Source organism: Chiloscyllium plagiosum, unplaced genomic scaffold (assembly GCF_037043375.1).
Source record: "Chiloscyllium plagiosum isolate Xiang-an unplaced genomic scaffold, Cpla_swu_hap1 HiC_scaffold_10, whole genome shotgun sequence".
Lineage (NCBI taxonomy): Eukaryota > Metazoa > Chordata > Chondrichthyes > Orectolobiformes > Hemiscylliidae > Chiloscyllium > Chiloscyllium plagiosum.
Window position 1 is genome coordinate 86729129 of NW_028270148.1, and position 18036 is coordinate 86747164.

Consider the following 18036-nt stretch of genomic DNA (forward strand, 5'->3'; position numbering starts at 1 on the left):
TACAGCAGAAAGATGAAAATTTAAAGCAATTGTGTCAAAAGGCATACACAGAAGGAGAATCTGAGTGCATCCCTGAATGTTATTATCTTAAAAATAATATTTTAATGAGCAAATGGAGACCATTACATATTCAGGCAGATGAGAAATGGGCAGAAGTTCATCAAGTCGTATTGTCAATGGGTTTTGGAACGGAGGTGTTGTGAGTAGCACACTAGCTACCATGAGGGGGTCAGTTAGGAGTGAGAAAAACTCGAGCTAAAATGCAAAAACATTTTTACTGGCTTGGACTGCACAAGGATGTAGTTGAATTTTGCCAAACATGCTATTCATGTCAGGTAATTGGAAAACCACAGGCAGTAATAAAATCTGCACCTTTAATACACATTCTTGCATTTGAGGAACCTTTTACAAGAGTCTTAATTGATTGCATACGACCCCTACTTAAAATAAAAAGTGGGAATCAATATTTATTAACAATCATGGATATGTCCACTAGATTTCCAGAGACCATTCCATTACGCAATATCACAGCTAAAAGGATTGTAGAGGAATTACTCAAAATTTGCATGAGGTACAGACTACCCTCAGAGATACAATCAGATCAAGGGTCAAACTTTACATCAGAATTATTCAAGAAAGTTACGGACAGCTTAGGAATAAAACAATTCAAATCTACTGCATACCATCCAGAGTTACAGGGAGTGTCCGAAAGGTGGCATCAGATATTGAAGCTCATGTTGAGGGGTTATAGTCAAGACTGTCCAGATGATTAGGATAAGGGAATTCCATTTGTGCTTTTTGCAATCAGATTTGCACCAAATGAATCGACTGAATTTGGTCCATTTGAATTAGTTTATGAGCATGAAGTGAGTGGAATGCTAAAATTGATTAAGGAGAAATTGGTAAGTCAGAATTCAGAGAACACATTTGAACTATGTGTCAATCTTTCGGGAACGAGTTAATAGAGTGGGTGAGTTGGCTGTACAGCATTTAAAAGTATCTCAGCATACAATGAAACAAGAAGCAGGCGAGAAATCAGAAATTTGCAATTTTGCTATCAGAGATAAGATGTTATTGTTACTTTCAATGATAGGTGAACCTTTAAAAGCAAGGTTTAGTGGGCCTAATTAAATCGAAAAGGAAATTGAGTGAGGTGAACTATTTGAAAAGGACTCCAGACAGAAAGAAATCTTGCAGAGTGTGTCATGCAAATATGCTCGAGATATTTTGACAGGGAAGGAAAGCCAAAGGAGCCTGTGTTATTGGTTACAATACAGGGGGAAGAACCAAGTTCAGAGGATTCTGATTTTGACATTCCTCAAATTAAATTGGATAATGAAGAAGTTGTCAAAAATTAGGATACATTATTGAGTTACCTTCCAGAGGAAAATCAAAATGACCTGAAAGAGTTCTTACCATCACAAGGGGAGATATGTGGAAATAAGCTGGGAAGTACTAACCTAATTATGCATGATGGAGATAAAGAAGATGCTGTTATGATTAACCAACATCCTTATAGGGATAACCCTCTAAAGTTGGCATAGGTTCAAAAGGAGATTGAATGCATGCTCCAAGATAACATAATAGAAGTGGGTTACAGTGAGTGGAGCTTTACCCATAGTAATGGTGCCAAAATCAGATGGTACCCAACGGGTATGTGTGGACAGTCACAAAGTCAGTGCAGTTACAAAGATTCATGCATATCCAATTCTGCCTTTGGAAGACTGTGTTGAGAAGATGGGACAAGCAACTTATATGTCTAAGTTGGACTTGCTCAGAAGATACTGGCAGGTACCTTTGTCAGAAAGAGCGAAGGCAGTTTCGGCTTTTGTAACATCGAATGGACCTTATCAGTTTGAAGTCATGGCCTTTGGTATGAAAAATGCACCAGCCACATTTCAGAGACTAACTAGTGAGGTCTTTTTTGGACTACGCAACTATCATGTATACATGATTTTTAGTCACGCATGGAAGGAACATTTGCAACATTTATCAGACTTGTTCGATCGACTTCGGAAGGCTAGCTTGGTGATAAACCTGGATAAAACCTGCCAAAGCCCAAGTCACCTTCCTGGGCCATGTTATTGCACATGGACAAATGGCCCCACGGGATGCAGAAACAAAAGTGATTGGTGTGTTTTCCATACCTTCGACAAAAAGAGCAGTGCTACAGCTCCTGGGATTGATTGGATTTTATCAAAAATCGATGTAAGTGATGTGGATGTCGATGCTGTGCTCTTACAGGATGATGATGATGATGATGAGAAGGTAGAAAGATCTATCGGGTATTTCTCCAGGAAATTGAACGTTCTTCAGCAGAAATATTCGACGGTTGCAAAGGAGACTTTGAGCTTGGTGTTGGCGTTACAACATTTCAATGTTGTATATTATCAATTACGTATCTGAGACAACCATCTACACTGATCATAACTCATTGAAGTTTGTGGAGAAATTTAAATACAAAAATGCCAGACTGTTTAGATGGACGTTTTTGTTAAAGCCATTCAATTTCACTATTGTGCATGCGGCAAAACGAGAAAACGTGATTGCTGATGCATTATTGAAGCTTGCATGAGAAACTGAGACACTAACAGACTGAAAAAGAATGTAGTTGTGCATGTTTGCATGTTCATACTCAATGTCATGTATATGTGTGCTTTAGGGCACAAACAGTTTCAGACTAAGGAGTTTTAAAACAAAGCCATCTTCGGATATTGATGGGTTTTTTTTAAGGGGGAGGTGTGATGCTGCTGCTCATTTAACAAAGTTATGTTGTCCTTGTTTTTTTTCCCCAGAGAGATTGTAAAAGACGCAGACTCCAAAATGTCTTAAGTTGAAGGGTTTTAGGACCAATGTGATTATAGCTAACATATACTGCGTCAAGCAGAAGCTTTCAAATAAAAAAAACTTGTACAATGAAAGGGGAGTGACCAGTTCTCCCAGCTCAGCTATCCTCTAGTTTGATTTTTTTCTTTGACGTCTGGCTATTTACTGAAGGCAGTCAGGCAGTTGTAAAAGCTGCTAGACCCAAAGAAGCAGGTCCAGGCTGATCTCTCCTGTAAGACCTTGGGTTTGATTTTACCTTTTGTGCCAAGAGGTGTTTATGGGGAATATTGCAAGTATTGGGAAAAGCATCATAAAGTTGGTACAGTCTGTTGGGTTTTCAGATCGGTTAAGTTATTCAGTATTCTGTTCTCTTTTGTTTGTGTTTCATTGGGTAATCTTGTAAATAAATTCTGTTTTGCTAAAACCAAGTGGTTTGACCAACTGCATGTCTCCTGGAATGACCATGTTTAAAACAACTAGCACAGTTAGGAACTGTGTTGTTTTCTTGAAATGTTTTGAAGGGGTCTGGCTTGGTCCATAACAAGTTTCTCTAAATTTGCAAATGGCACAAAGCTGGTGGTAGTGTGAATTTGAGGAGTATACAGAGATGCTTCAGATGTGATTTGGGCAAGTTCAATGAGTAGGCAAATATACGTTGTAGTATAACACCTTATCCACTTTGATTGCAAAAATGGAAGGCAAATTATCTGAATGTTGATGGCTTGGGAAAAGGGGAGGTGCACTGACACATGGGTTTCCTTGTACATAAGTTGGTGAAAGGAAGCATATAGGTGCAGCAGGCAGTGAAGGAGGTATGTTGGTATTCACAGAATGTTTCAAATACAAAAACAAGATGTCTTGCAGCAATTATACAGGGTCTTAAGGAGACTGCGTCTAGAGTATTTTGTGCAGCTTTAGTCTTCCATATCTGAGGAACGGTGCCCGAGCTATGAAGGGAGGTTTAACAGCCTGATTCCTGGGATAGCAGCTCTGACAAGTTAAAATTATATTCACTGGACTTCAGCAGAATGAAGGGAGAATCTCATAGAAACCATGATTTCTAACAGGGCTAGACAGGGTAAATGCAGGAAAGATATTCCTGATGACTAGGGAGTTCAGAACTGGGGGTTGCAGGATGAGAAAAACCGTTTAGGAATAAGATTAGAAGACATTTTTTTCATCCAGAGAGTAGTGAGCCTGGGGAATCATCTGCTACAGAAAGGCATTGAGACCAAAATATAGAATGTTTTCAAGAAGCTGGTTATAGTTCTTAGGGCTAGTAGGATCAAAGGATATGGGGCGAAAGCAGGAACAGGGTACTGAGTTGGATGATTGGCTATCATTGTATTTAATGACAGCGCAGATTCAAAGGGCCTCTTTTCTGTTCATTTCATTTCAGTATTTGAGCACAGATACTCAAGTTATTTTTGAGTTGAAAATAGATGACATTCTGAACCATTTGTTCAATCAGAGAGACTGGATAATTCCTAACAGCAGCATAGCCTATTCCTTGTATGTGTATTTCACTGAACTTCGCATATCAAATGATTGTGTAGTATACTTTCTTTCAAAAATATGTTCTCAGTAACCATAGTGCCTTGTGGGAAGCTGTCAACATTTACTGCGTCAAATTCTATGTTGATCATAGGTGTCTTGTATGGGTTGTCAATCACCTGCAAGTTATCAGTCAATCCTGTGCCTGTCATAGTCATAAAACACTGAAACAGACCCTTCAGTCTAACTCATCACCAATCAGGCATCCCAATCTGACCTAATCCCATTTGTCAGTATATGACCCATACCCTTCTCAACCTTTCCTATTCATATACCCATCAGAATGCCTTTTCAATGTTGTAATTGTAACACCTCCACCACTTCCTTTGGCAGCCCATTCCATATGTACGCCACCTTCTACATGAAAATGTTACCCCTCAGATCCTTTTTAAATCTTTCCCCTCTTACCTTAAGCCTATGCCCTCTAGCTTTAGACTCCCACATCATAGGAAAAATACCTCGGCTATTCACCCTATCCATGCCCCTCATGATTTTATAAATCTCTAAGGTCACCCCTCAGCCTCCGACACTCCAGGAGAAAAAGACCCAGCCTATACAGCCTCTCCCTATAATTCAAACCCTCCAATCCCTATCATCCTAACAATCCAGCTTATCAGTTAAGGTGTTGGCATTCTCTTTTTTTTTTGTTTGTTTGCATGGTGAAGTTTGCATGGTTTGCACCTCTGCTCCATTCAGTTGTTGAGCAGAGATTCTAGGCTCCAAGTACCGATTGGGACTGATGGACTGTGGTGAGTCAGCACCTTATTATTTGGGGCTGTTCAATTTGAGAAACCTGGTGGCTGACAGGTGACATACGGTGAACCGTCCCACTATTGGAGACATCCTACACCACCCATTCTCCATGCCACTTGTGTTGAGTTTATCATTTGGAATTGCTGTCTCCTGTGTTGTGAAATTGGTCTTTTGTTTTTAAACTCATTTATTGAAAACTGAATACAGAACAAGCTTGACTATTCTAACGAGACGGGTGGGGAGTATTTTGTTTGGATAACTGATCTGATTGTAAACAAAGGAAGCAATACTGAACATAATTACAAAGAAAGCATGTTTACAGAGTTTTAATTTCATTCAATTGATAAAATGTGTACAAACACTGGATATTGCTTAAAAATGAATGATATTTTACAAATAAAATCACTTTGGCTAGAGTTTGACTGAAGTCAGTGAAATCTTTCACTGATGTTTTCCTCTGTTTTATCCTGGTCCTCGGCAGCTACCGGCATCTTTCTGTTCGGTGTTGATCCGCCGCCCAGCTTAACCAAATGTTGTCCCTCCCTCCTCTGCGACCGCTGAGCCCTTAGAGAGAGAGAGAGAGAGAGAGAGAGAGAGAGAGAGAGAGACGCAAAGTATAGGGGAAACATGAGAGGGGGGAAGTTTTTTGCTGACTTCAGTTTCCTTCCTCTCATCAATTTTATTTTAGGGGGTAATGTTTTCCTCGTGCTTCCTCCCGTCAAATGTTTCTCCTGTTCATTTTCATGTGCGCTAACTCACAAGGATTTGCTCTTCCCCCATCAAAAGTTACATTAAATTTTCTTGTCAGCTTTGTTTGGGAAAAAAAGTCTTCATGGGATAATGTGTGGAAAAAGCAATGGAAATGAAAAGTGCCAGTGCATTTTTTGATTGAACTCCCCAGAGAATAAGCTGAGGAAAACAATTGTCACAAGCCTTTGTTCTCGGGGAGAATAAGTATCAGAGAGCCTTTTTATAAAAAGTGGAAGACTTACCTCTAACGTTACATCTCAATTATATATTTGAAGTTAATTCTTTATTAAAACATACTTGCGTCTATATTCCTGTTTAGATTTATAAAATGATGCATTAACTGGATGAGGAACAGAATTTTCCTACTTCAATTGAAATGCATGTACAGGGATCTTGTTCGGATAAGTGATGTTCGGATAACTGCAAATTGTTCTGTACTGATTTTTAAAAATCAGTTGTCGTTTGTTCCCCTTCCAAAGAAATATTGCCCTTGGGAGATAAATCTTTGCCAATGGATTTATCTGAACAAAATACAGCTTCAGGAAAAATAACAAAGCTGGAATTTCTTCTACAGAGTGCAAGTGTGGATAAATTAATGGAGACCCTTGGTTGAGGTCAAAGGAATGTAAAGAGCCATGTTTAGGATCAACTTAGTTTCAGGGTTGTTGGAAAGATGTTGTACTTGGTTATCAGTGTGCCTCTGGGTTCTACCTTAGATTCTATGTTGGATTTTAATGCTTTTGCCTTCAATTCTCCTATAATATCCACAAGGTAGTGGAGCTATTTATTCATAAATGGGAGAGGGCATGTCTACATGCACTGGACCTGTGCACAGCAAAACTAGGTATATTGGAGTTAAATCCCTCTGCTGTTGGTCCACAGTTCGTCATGGAATACCCTGTTCTGGTCTATTCCATTTAGCATTGTGTTTGTGCCCTGATGGTGTACACAGACTCTATATTGGTCAGTTGTCTGTTGTGAATATGTATTCTGTTTGAAAAATGACGACAAGGTCAGGAGTATTCTTTTTCTTTCAACAATCTGTTAGTTGTATCTTCCGGAAGAAAGAGTCAAGTTACATTGCAATTGATTTACAATTGGTGATAGACATGAAAATGAATAATTTTGTGTCTTTGCTACACTTGATGCTTGTTCGAAGTAGCTTTCAACATGAGAGATGAAGGGTAGTCGCTGGATTCCAATTCTCAATTTTGTTTTCAAGTTGATTTGTGTGCAAGTCAGAACACATTGCAAGATGTTATAAAGTAGCTATTCATAAATATAGAAAATATTCATATGTTGGATCTTTAAAATTGGGATTGCATTTGTAAAGAAAGGCAGCAGATTCCTTGCTGATGTTTGAAGTAATGTTGCGAGATATCATGGGTTCTGCAATCACTGTTGAAGCATCTCACAGTCACTCCCTCGCCACAGTATACCATTGTACTGGCATCTCTGTTGGGTCCATCATCCTAGTGTGACAGTATATACCCAGATGTGGTAATGGAGGAATTTGGCAAGTTGGCTGAATGGTGTAATTCCGTATAACTGCTAGGCTGTTGCTAGATTTGTCTGTGGAATAGCTTTTCCAGTTTTGGCACAGCCCGCAGCTGGGGATGATTGCAGGGCTGAGTTTGTCCTGTTAGAATCTGGGTATTGAGGTCAGTGTCAAGTGAACAATCCAGTTTATCCTTTAATGTTGATTTAAAGCATTCTTGATAAAACAATGGTAGGCTATTTCAGACAGTAGTTAACAGTCGATCGCATTGCATAATAACTAGACTGATTTAACAACCAGACCAGATGAGGAAGGCAGATTTTCTTCCTTAAAGCAAATTAGCTTTATGGCAATCAGGAAGTCATTACTTGTAGTAGATTTATAAATTCCAGATTGATTTTAATTAGCTAGTTGAATTAAGATTCCCCAGCTGTCGTGATGAGATTTGAACTCATGTCTCTGGATAATTAGTCCAGACCCCTGGGCTATTAGACCAGTGATGTAGCCGTATGCTACTGTGTACCCCTTTTGTCTGTGATTCGTTGATTTTGCCAGCTGCTCTCAACACTTATAATGGTAAGTGTGACTTGTACTGCATGCTGTTAATATGTGTGTGAGATCATTGTTACTTGACTCTATTGAGAAAAACAAATTCTAAACTTTATTCTAAACCAAGAACTAACCAACTCAGTTGTTCATGTGATAACCCACTAGTAGTTTTTTTTCTTAAACCAAAGGTATGTTAACTTTTGGTTTCTAATGATGATCTGTTGTGTTGGTCAGACTGTTACCTTGTCTTAGATGTCTGTTAGCTTTTAAGCCCTCATAAAACCAGTTGATAAGTTGGAAACAAAATAATCCTACAGTGAACACTAGGTATTTTGGTATTTTTCTATTACAGTTCATTAGAATCATTTTTTGGTTGCTACACGATAATGCTTTTAGCTAATTTGTGCTATAGTTTTATTTCTTATTAGCAATACTGGTGGAACTCCATTTTGCAGAATAGCTTTTAAGGCAATTATTGTTTTTATGATTGTTATGTTCAATGCAAAAATTAGGTCAGTATTTTAATGCTGAGATTTATTTTGATATCAAACCACAAATGTTATCTCTATAGAAATGAAAACTGCATGTCATTTTCATTTATTTTTCTTGTATTCTCAGCTATATTTTAATGGTTATGTTGTCTTCTATATCTCTTTTATAACAGCCCGAGGAGTCTTGGCTGTGAAGTGCGGAACCAATGTGTTGCTGCTGTTATTCGTTCACCTCCTATAATTGGTGACCTCAATCTCGTCAAATCTGCAAGCACTGCTAATGAATTAAGGTATTTTCACCCATAACAGGGACACATACCGTTTATGGTGCTGTACAATATTTTGCACACATCATTTGAGAGAAATATTTAACCTTGATGTTCTTATGATTTAAAGGGTTTTGCAGCACACAGAGAAATGGGACAGAGTAGGCTATTTGTCCTCTCAAACCTGCTGTTTCTTTCAACTAGATCATGGCTAGCCTACCTTAATGCCATTTTCCTGCATGACCCCATATCCTTTGACATCTTTAATAGCTAGAGATCTTCCAATTTTTTTTATCTTGAATGTACTCAAGTTTCCACATCCCTCTAAGGTATAGAATTCTAAAGATTCGGTGCTCTATGAAGACATTTCTCCTTACCTTAGTCCTACATAGCCTATATCTTTATTCTGAGACTGTCCCCAATTCTAGATCCTACAGCTGGGAAATGACCATTTCCATTTGCATTGTGAGTATTGTAAGAATGTTATATGATTCAGTGAGTTCACATCTCATTCGTCTAAGCGCTAGTGAATATAAATCCAGTCTTCTTCGTCTTGTAAGAAAGCCATATTTGTGCATAGTACTCCAGGATATTAAAGAATTATGTAGGTGAGTCTTGCTGATGCCCCTGTACAACTGCAGCAAAACCTTTTTACTCCAGTACAGTATTCTCATCCTTTTGGAACAAAGGCCAAAATATAATTGCTTTCCGAATTGCATGCTGTACTTGACAGTAGCCATTAGTAATTTATGAATAAAGACACCCTATGGACATCTTCTCTCAATCTCTCATCATTTAAGAAATACTCTTTATTTCAGTTTTCCCTATCAAATTATATAGTTCAATCAATTGAAAGATGTTCTAATCAAATTTTCTAATACCTTAATATTCTTTTTAGCATCAGAATCTCATTACAATAACGAAGGCTGATGCTAATTGTTATTACATTACTTGCTATAGTATCTTGCTTTAGTAGATAATATCTTTTATATCATTTTAATGTCACGTGCTTGAAAATGTAGGGTTAAGGAGGCAATATAGTAGGACCTTGTCTTTTTAAACAGGAAGAAATAAATGATATGTTTATTCAGTGATGGGATGTGAATGCTACTGTTCAGATTGGCATTAATTGCCAATCCATAATTGTCTGTTATAGATGGTGGTGAACTGCCTTTGTGAATCACAGCCCTTCCCTGTGGTCTAAGTATGTGTACAGTGCTGTTAGAAAGAGAATTGATCCAGCAACAGTGAAAGAGTGGTAATATAGTTCCACATTGGGATGGCTTGGATGGGAACTTGCAAGTGTTGATGTTGTGCATCTGCCACCCTTATCCTTCTAGATGGTAGAGGTTATGGGTGGAAAAGGATAGCACAAAGTAGGAGTTCACTTTAGGAAGAGGTGGCATAGAGACCAACAATACATTTTATGAAGGGGCAGAGTGAATGGCAGAAAGTGAAAATTCGCTTCAGAAAAGAGCGAAAAATGAGTATTAAAGGGCAATACAGAGTGCAAGACTTCACTGGGAAAACAGAATACAGGCTTAGAAATTTGATGCACAGAGCAAGAGTTTACTTCAAGTAGTTGGAAACTAGAACTTGGAGACTGAGTAATAAGATGCCTCATATTCAAGATCAAGATGAGAAATCTGAGAATTGTGTCATTGGAACTCTATCCATGAGAGCATTGGAAATATGATCTTTGAGTATTGTTAAGACAGATCAATAATTTTTAATTAGCAAGGAAGTGAATGGAAATTGAATGTAGACAGAGAAGTAGAATTAGAACCATGATCTTCTCAAAGTTCAGTTAGAAACAAAAAGACTGCAGATGCTGGAATCCAAAGTAGACAAGCTGGAGGAAAACAGCAGGCCATACAGCATCAGGAGGTGGAGAAATCTATATTTCGGCTATAATCCTCCTTCAGGAATGGAGATGGGGGTACGGGGTGCTGCAGATAAAGAGGGGGTTGGGTCTGTGTGGGGAGAGGGGCAGAGTGGTGAGGTAGTGATAGGTGAATACAGATGGTGGGTATGAACTTGTTGGTTGATGGAAGGAATGAATCCAGTTGGTGGCTGGGAAAAAGGGTTGGTAGGATGAATGGAAGGCAGGAGGCAGGGCTGGAGAGGGAGTTGGGATGTGTGGGAAGGTAATTTGAAGTTGGAGAACTTAATGTTGAGTTCTCCAGGCAGTAGGCTGCCCAAGTGGGAGATAAGATGTTGTTCCTCCAGTTTGCGGTCTGATTCACTGTGGCCGAGGATGGACATGTTGGAGAGGGAGTGGGAAGGGGGCTTCAAGTGGGCAGTGACCGAGAGGTCAGGCTGGCCCTTTTGGGTCTGTCTGAGGTGCTCTGTGAAACGATGGCCCATCAGGCCACCATCTTCCACACTGTCCGTGACCTCATCACCTCTGGTGATCTCCCCTCTACCGTCTCTAATATCGTAGGCCCCCAGCCCTGCACTGCCCAGTTCTACCTGCTCCACAAGTCCAACTACACTGACCAAACCATCATCTCCGCATGTTCCTGCCCCACTGAACTGATTTCTTCCTACCTCAACTCTATTCTCTCCCCTTGGTGCAGGCGCTTCCCACCTACATCCAGGACACAACCATGCCCTCCACCTCTTCAGAAACTTGCAGTTCCCCAGCCCCCAGTGCTGCTCCTTCACTATGGGCGTGCAGTCTTTTTATACCCGTCCATTCCCCACAGTGCCCTCTGTTTCTTCCCCTCCAAGGACCCATACAATCCCTTTCCACGAATACCCTCCAACACCTTGCCGAATTAGTCCTCACCTTCAATAACTTTTCTTTCAATTCTTCCCATTTCCTCCAAATCCAGGGGGGTGGTCGTGGGCACTCACATAGGCCCTAGCAATGCCTGCCTTTTTATCGGCTACGTGGAACAGTCCCTCTTCAGCACATACACAGATACTCTTCCCCAACTTTTCTGCCGTTTCATTGATGACTGCATCAGTACCGTATACTGCATCCAGGCTGAACTGAAGCAGTTCATCGACTCTGCAAGCAATTTACACTCTACCTCAAATTCACTTGGCCTATCTCGAACACCTCCCTCCCCTAGCTTGACCTCTGTTTCCATCTCTCGCGACAGTTTATGGACTAACGTTTACTACAAACCCACAGACTCTCATAACTATCTGGACTACACCACCTCCTACCCTGTATGCTACAAAACCTCCATCCTGTTTTTCCAATTCCTCTGTCTCTGTTGCATCTGCTCTGATGAGGAGACATTCCACTAACAAGCATCCCACCTATTTTCACTGTCTATCATCCAGACAGCCCTCCATCACATCTCCTCCATGCCCCACTTCACTGCTCTAAACCCCCGCATTCCCCACCCACTAAATGTAATAAAGACACAGTCCTCCTTGTTCTCTCATTCCATTGCACTAGTCTCTGCATCCAGCATATCATCCTCAAACACTTCAGCCAACTCCAACTGGACCCCACCACAAAGAACATCTTCCCTTCCCCACCCATCTCTACCTTCTGCAAAGACCATTCCCTCTGTCACTCCTTGGTTCACGCCACTCTCTTCCCCTGCGACCATAAAAGGTGTAAAACCTGCAGGCACACTACCTCTCTCCTACTATAGAAGTTCACCTGTCTCTTCAACCTAGTTTACTCCATCCGGTGCTCCCAATGTGTCTTCCCTACATCAGGGATACCAAATGTAAACTAGGGGAACGTTTTGTTGAGCAATTCAGCCAGGCCTATAAGGGCCAACCTGACCTCCTAGTCACCGCCCGTTTCAATTCCCTTTCCCACACCATCTCTGAAATGTTCGTCCTCGGCCTTCTTCGTTGTCAGAGTGAATCAGACCGTACGTTGGAGGAACAGCACCCAATCGTCTGTCTGGGCAGCCTAGAGAACTCAACAGTGAGTTCTCCAATTTCAAATAACCTTCCCACCCATTCCCTGACTCCCTCTCTAGCCCCACCTCCTCCCTTCCATTCCCCCAATCCTTCCTTCCAGCTACTAATGGGATTCATTCCTCCCATCAACCGACCAATTCATACCCACCATCTGTATTCACCTATCCCTACTGCGCCATTCCAACCCTCTCCCCACCCATAATCCGCTACCGCCAAACCTTATCTGCAGCTCCCCCATATCCCCATTTCCATTCCTGAAGAAGAGTATACTCGAAATGCTGACTTCTCCACCTCCTGATGCTGTCTGGCTTGCTGTTCTCCTCCAGCCTCCTGCTTGTCTACTTCTAAAAGTTCGGAGCAAGCTGAATGGCCAAATGGCCTACTTCTACTCCCGATTTAAATGTTTGGAAGTTGCAGTCAGAAACCTTGATGAGTTACTGCAATACATCTTGTTAGTGTTACACCTTACTGTTACTGCATCAACACTGCTGTAGTGTATGTTTTTACATTTAAACAGCAATAAATCTTCACATTTCAAATGGGAGATTACTTGACAGATCATGTTAAAATACAATTAAGCTCTGTTTCCCATATTGAAGATTGGTCTTTGATTTAATCACTAGGTGATTCATGCTTATTAAAAATTAAACGTTGTGGCTGTAATGTATTAAGCATACTGCATTGATGGGTCATTAAGTTTCAGTGAAAGGTGAATTTGTCACTTATTCAGAACAAATTGTATAGTAAACTTTCTGTAAACTCCTTTTACTCAGCCACTCATCAGTAGCACCTTAAATTTACTTCTCTTTGAGTTTGTCTGCACTTGCTTTCAACAGTCAAGCAATCAGCAGTTCACTTTTTGTACCTGTCATTTTGGATTAACATGCCTACAGGAGCTGATGATGTGCTCCTCCTCTTGTTCTCACGTGCTCAGTATATCGGTGGCATCTGACCCCTTTTAACTTTCAGCCAGTCTCATTTGATAAAGAGCGTAAAGTTAGTGTGGCTGGTGACAAGAATCTGAAATAATTCCTTGAAATACACACAGGAAGCATTGTGTTTCCAGTTTTTAAAAATATATTCACATGATATAATGTCAAGTGCTTTGCCAGTAAAAATTTGAAATGTGTTAGATATGTTAGAATAGTTTTAATGTGATTTTGTTCTTTGAAAATAGGGGTTCGAGTGTCCCTGAAAATGACCGTCTAGCGTCCATAGCAGCTGAACTGCAATTCAAGTCATTAAGCCGACATTCCAGTCCCACTGAAGATCGTGAGGGTAAGGAAGTGGCGGTTCCTTGATGTAAGGAACTTAAGATGGTGTTTTATAACAGCCAATAACTGACCCTGTCCACCCTATTTGCATCAAACTGCTGAACACCCAACTTCCCTTCCTGGCCACTGTTTACTGATTTTGTTAATGGTTTTCTCTCTTCACATACTGTTCTCATCTCCATTAAATCTGCTGCACCCAAAAAAATTAGTTAATCCCAACCACCCCTAACTTTACAACCTTCCTGTCATAACTGTAGGCTCCCATTTATTTTCTTTGAATGTTCTGTCACCTCCCAAATCATGTCTATCTTTCTTGCAATTCCATATTTGAACTCCTGCAATCAAGGTTCTGCTCCAGAGCATTTGAATTCACAAATGACTCCCAAGTCTCTTTGTACTTCAAATTCATGAAATCTTTCCACATTTAATAGTCTACACTGTTATTCTTTCTACCAAAGTGCGTAACCTACACTTCTCCACATTGTATTCCATATGCTACTACTTGGCCCTCTCTTCTAGCTGGCCAAGCCTTCCTGTAGCCACCCCACTTCCTCAGTGCTACCTGCCCCTCCACCTATCTTTTTGTCATCTGCAAATTTAGAATTAATGCCTTCCGTTCCTTTGTCCAGATTGTTAATGTAAAACATGAATAGTTGTAATCCCATCTGCCATCCTGAAAAAGACCCCTTTATCCATATTCTTTGCCTTCTGCCAGTCAGCTAGTCCTCCAATCCATGCCAGTAACTTTCCCCTAATACAATGGGCTGCTATCTTATTTAACAGCATCCCATGTGGCACTTGTCAAAGGCCTTCTGGAAATCCAAATATATCTCAGCAACTGGCTGGGCTTTGTTTAACTTGCTCATTACATCCTGAAAGGATTCCAACAGATTTGGCAGGCATGACCTTCCCTTGACAAAGCTGTGCTGTCTCAGCCCTATTTGACCATGCATTTCTGAGTACTCTGCAATCTCATCCTTAATGGACTCTTTCCAGTGACTGAGGTCAGGCTAACCAGCCCATTGTTTCCTGTCTTCCATCTCCCTTTCTTAAACAGAGGTGTAACGTTTGGCATTTTCTAGTCCTCTGGGATCCTCCCTGACTCAAGTGACTCCTAAATGATCACCACTGATGCCTCTAACATCTCCTCAACTACCTCCTTCAGAACTCTGGGGTGTAGTCCATCTGGTCTGGGTGATTTATCCACTGTCAGACCTTTCAGCTTTCCCAGCACCTTCTCCTTAGTGATGGCTACAACATTTCCATCTGTCCCCTGACTCTCACGAAGTTTCATATGCTGTTGGTGTCTTCCATTGTGAAGACTAATGCAAAGTACTTATTCAAAACCTCCGCCTTTCTTTGATCCCCATTACTAGTACTTCACCCTCATTTTCTAGCAGTCCAAGGTCAACTCTTGACTCTCTCTTTTAGATATCTTAGAAAAAAAATTGCTTGCAATTTTCATTTATTTTACAAGCTAGCTTACTGCCCTATTTCATCATCTACTCCTGAATGCTTTTTTAGTTATCTTCTGCTGGTTTTTAAAACCTTCCCAATCCTCTGGCTTCTCACTAATCTTCATTGTATGCTTTTTCTTTTACTTTTGTACTTTCCCTGATGTTCCTTGTCAGCCATGGTTGCCTCATCTTCCCTTGATGTTTCTTCTTCCTTTGCAGGACTTTCTGCTTCCATCACAGATTACCCCCACAAACTCCTGTCATTGCTGCTCCACTATCTTCCCTGCTTGGCTCACCTTCCAATCATCTGTGTGCAGATCTCCCTCTTAAGCTGCAGGGTGAATTCTGTCATATTATGGTCACTGTCTTCTAAGGCTTCCTTCATCTTAAGTAATGTCTTCCTCATTATACATCACCTAATCCAGAACTGCCAGTTTCCTTTGGGGTCTGCCGCAAGCTGGTCCAAAACAAAATCATCTCATATGCATTCCATGAGTTCCTTTTTTGAGATCTGTTACCAACCTAATTGCTCAACAATGCATGTTGAAGTCCCCCATGATTATTGTAATAGAGATTGCTTCTTGCATCCCTTTTCCATCTCCTGTTTCCCCCCACCCCCGACATATCCTGACTACTGCTAGGAAGCCTTAACACAACTCCCATCAGGGTCTTTTTTACCTTTTGCGGTTCCTCAACTGTACCCAGACAGACTCTGTGCTTTCCAAGTCTGGATGTAATGGATCTTTCCTTTCAAAGATGTGTGGAATTATCTCTGATTCAGTACTCTCTCACACAGTGTCAATATGGAAGATATGTGCAGGGTGGGCCCTAACACAAACTTTGCACATTATGTTTAGCCTCATTGACTCACGTTAAAATGTAACATCTTAGCTGTAGTGACCAATATCACTGTTCAAGGATTAATAACATCTGATGCAATCTGCAATCAGGAAATTGGATGCTTGTGAGAGATGAGCAGTCCTTGGTTATTACAACTTCTTTCATCTTTGCAATGTCTGAGAAAGCTGCTCATTGGTCAGATGTGGCTTAACCATGTGCAACAGAAACCAGAGCTGACTTTTTGAGTGCAAGTGCATTTTTATTTACAGAAGTGCAAGATAACTTAGTGATGTAATTGCAATAATAACTTAGCTGTATAACCTGTGTACCCAGGTATATTTTGTCTTTTCCCTCCCACTATGTCAACTTGAAACCTGATTACTGCAGCTGGGATGGATGCCTAGAGTGTCCAGGCCCACTGAAAATTAGATTAGATTAGATTAGATTACAGTGTGAAAACAGGCCCTTCGGCCCAACAAGTCCACACCGCCCCGCCGAAGCGAAACCCAACCACACCCCTACATATATCCCTTACCTAACACTGCGGGCAATTTAGCATGGCCAATTCACCTGACCTGCACATCTTTGGACTGTGGGAGGAAACCGGAGCACCCGGAGGAAACCCACACAGACACGGGGAGAACGTGCAAACTCCACACAGTCAGTCGCCTGAGGCGGGAATTGAACCCGGGTCTCTGGCGCTGTGAGGCAGCAGTGCTAACCACTGTGCCACCGTGCCGCCCAAAATCTGTCATTCAGTTGCAGGCTCACCCTTCTCAGTGATGACATACAAACTTTAACATCATAAGCAGATGGGCCTCTCTGGAATCTCCTGGGAGGAAGTTTCTAGAGATCCTGTGTTTGACAATTCTTCCTAATTTTGCAACTCCTCATCTTGCTGGAAGGAAGAAGAACCTGAAATGAGCTACGGCTCACTTCTGGCCTTGCCATGAAGCTGAGCACATGGTTAGAACAATACTGTAAATTTGTGTGTCTGTCAAGTAGATGGTGTACTGGATCTGACTGTCCATGGTGGTTGCCAATCTCTCCATGAAAATGTCCAGATGACAAAGCCAGCATTGGACTGATGATATGGGTGGTCTCCTCTAACCTTTTGATCCAGCTTACAGAATGCCTCTGTCAAATTTGCCTGATGTTCCTGTAACTGTCTGTGTTTTCAACAATCAGTAATGGCGAGACCACGGGATCAGTGTTGGCTTAGCGGTAATCAGGTAACTGTTCTCAGGCAGTCCTCTGAGTACCAGAGGGCTAGGGCATTACTTCCCCCGTTTGTTTCATAGATTCAAACTTGTGATGCGCTCACTAGACTGTGCTCTTCAGTCAAATCTAGAAGAGTTGCTAGCAAGGTGAATATTTGAGCTTGTTGTTTGAAGATCTAGCTGAAAGTCTTGTCAGTACATCCTCTGAGCTGGAATTAAGGGTCTTTGTGACTGTTTTGGAACAGAGGGAAATTGGATACTGCTGCAGCTTGCACAAGCAAAGAAAGGGAATCAGTTGTGTAAGACAGATAAAGCTTTGCAAATTAAGAATGAGTTACTGGCGATCATAATGGGGGTAATGCGCAGCCCAGCATAATGAAGCTTAGTAGTTTGGTTGCTCTTTGGGATACCCCTCTCCCCATGAGTTGTCATGCTCTTCTCCAGCTTGCTCAAATACTTTTTTTTCGTGATGTGAAGAGTTTTATGTCCACCACTTCGCCATTGTTTTTCACCTTCTCAGATCAATTGATAGATAGTTTTTTCTGAGACTGTGATTAAGTATGCTATGATTGGAAGAGCTGTTGGTGGTGATGCAGTAGCGGAAGGGATGGTGAGGTGACCCAGTGAAGGAGTGAGAAATACAGAGAGCAGGAAAGGTTAG

The 18036-nt window shown here is 41.0% G+C and overlaps 1 protein-coding gene across 5 annotated transcripts in view; it reads left to right on the forward strand.

Annotated features, from left to right (window-relative positions):
- The window catches only part of map3k4 (mitogen-activated protein kinase kinase kinase 4), a 216128-nt gene that overhangs the window by 166961 nt on the left and 31131 nt on the right, over positions 1-18036 (forward strand). For all 5 annotated transcript variants that reach the window (XM_043696303.2, XM_043696305.2, XM_087991522.1 and 2 more), the window contains 2 exons: positions 8595-8711; positions 13762-13862. In XM_043696303.2, the coding sequence (XP_043552238.2) occupies positions 8595-8711; positions 13762-13862 (218 nt within the window). The remainder of the gene's footprint in view (positions 1-8594; positions 8712-13761; positions 13863-18036) is intronic.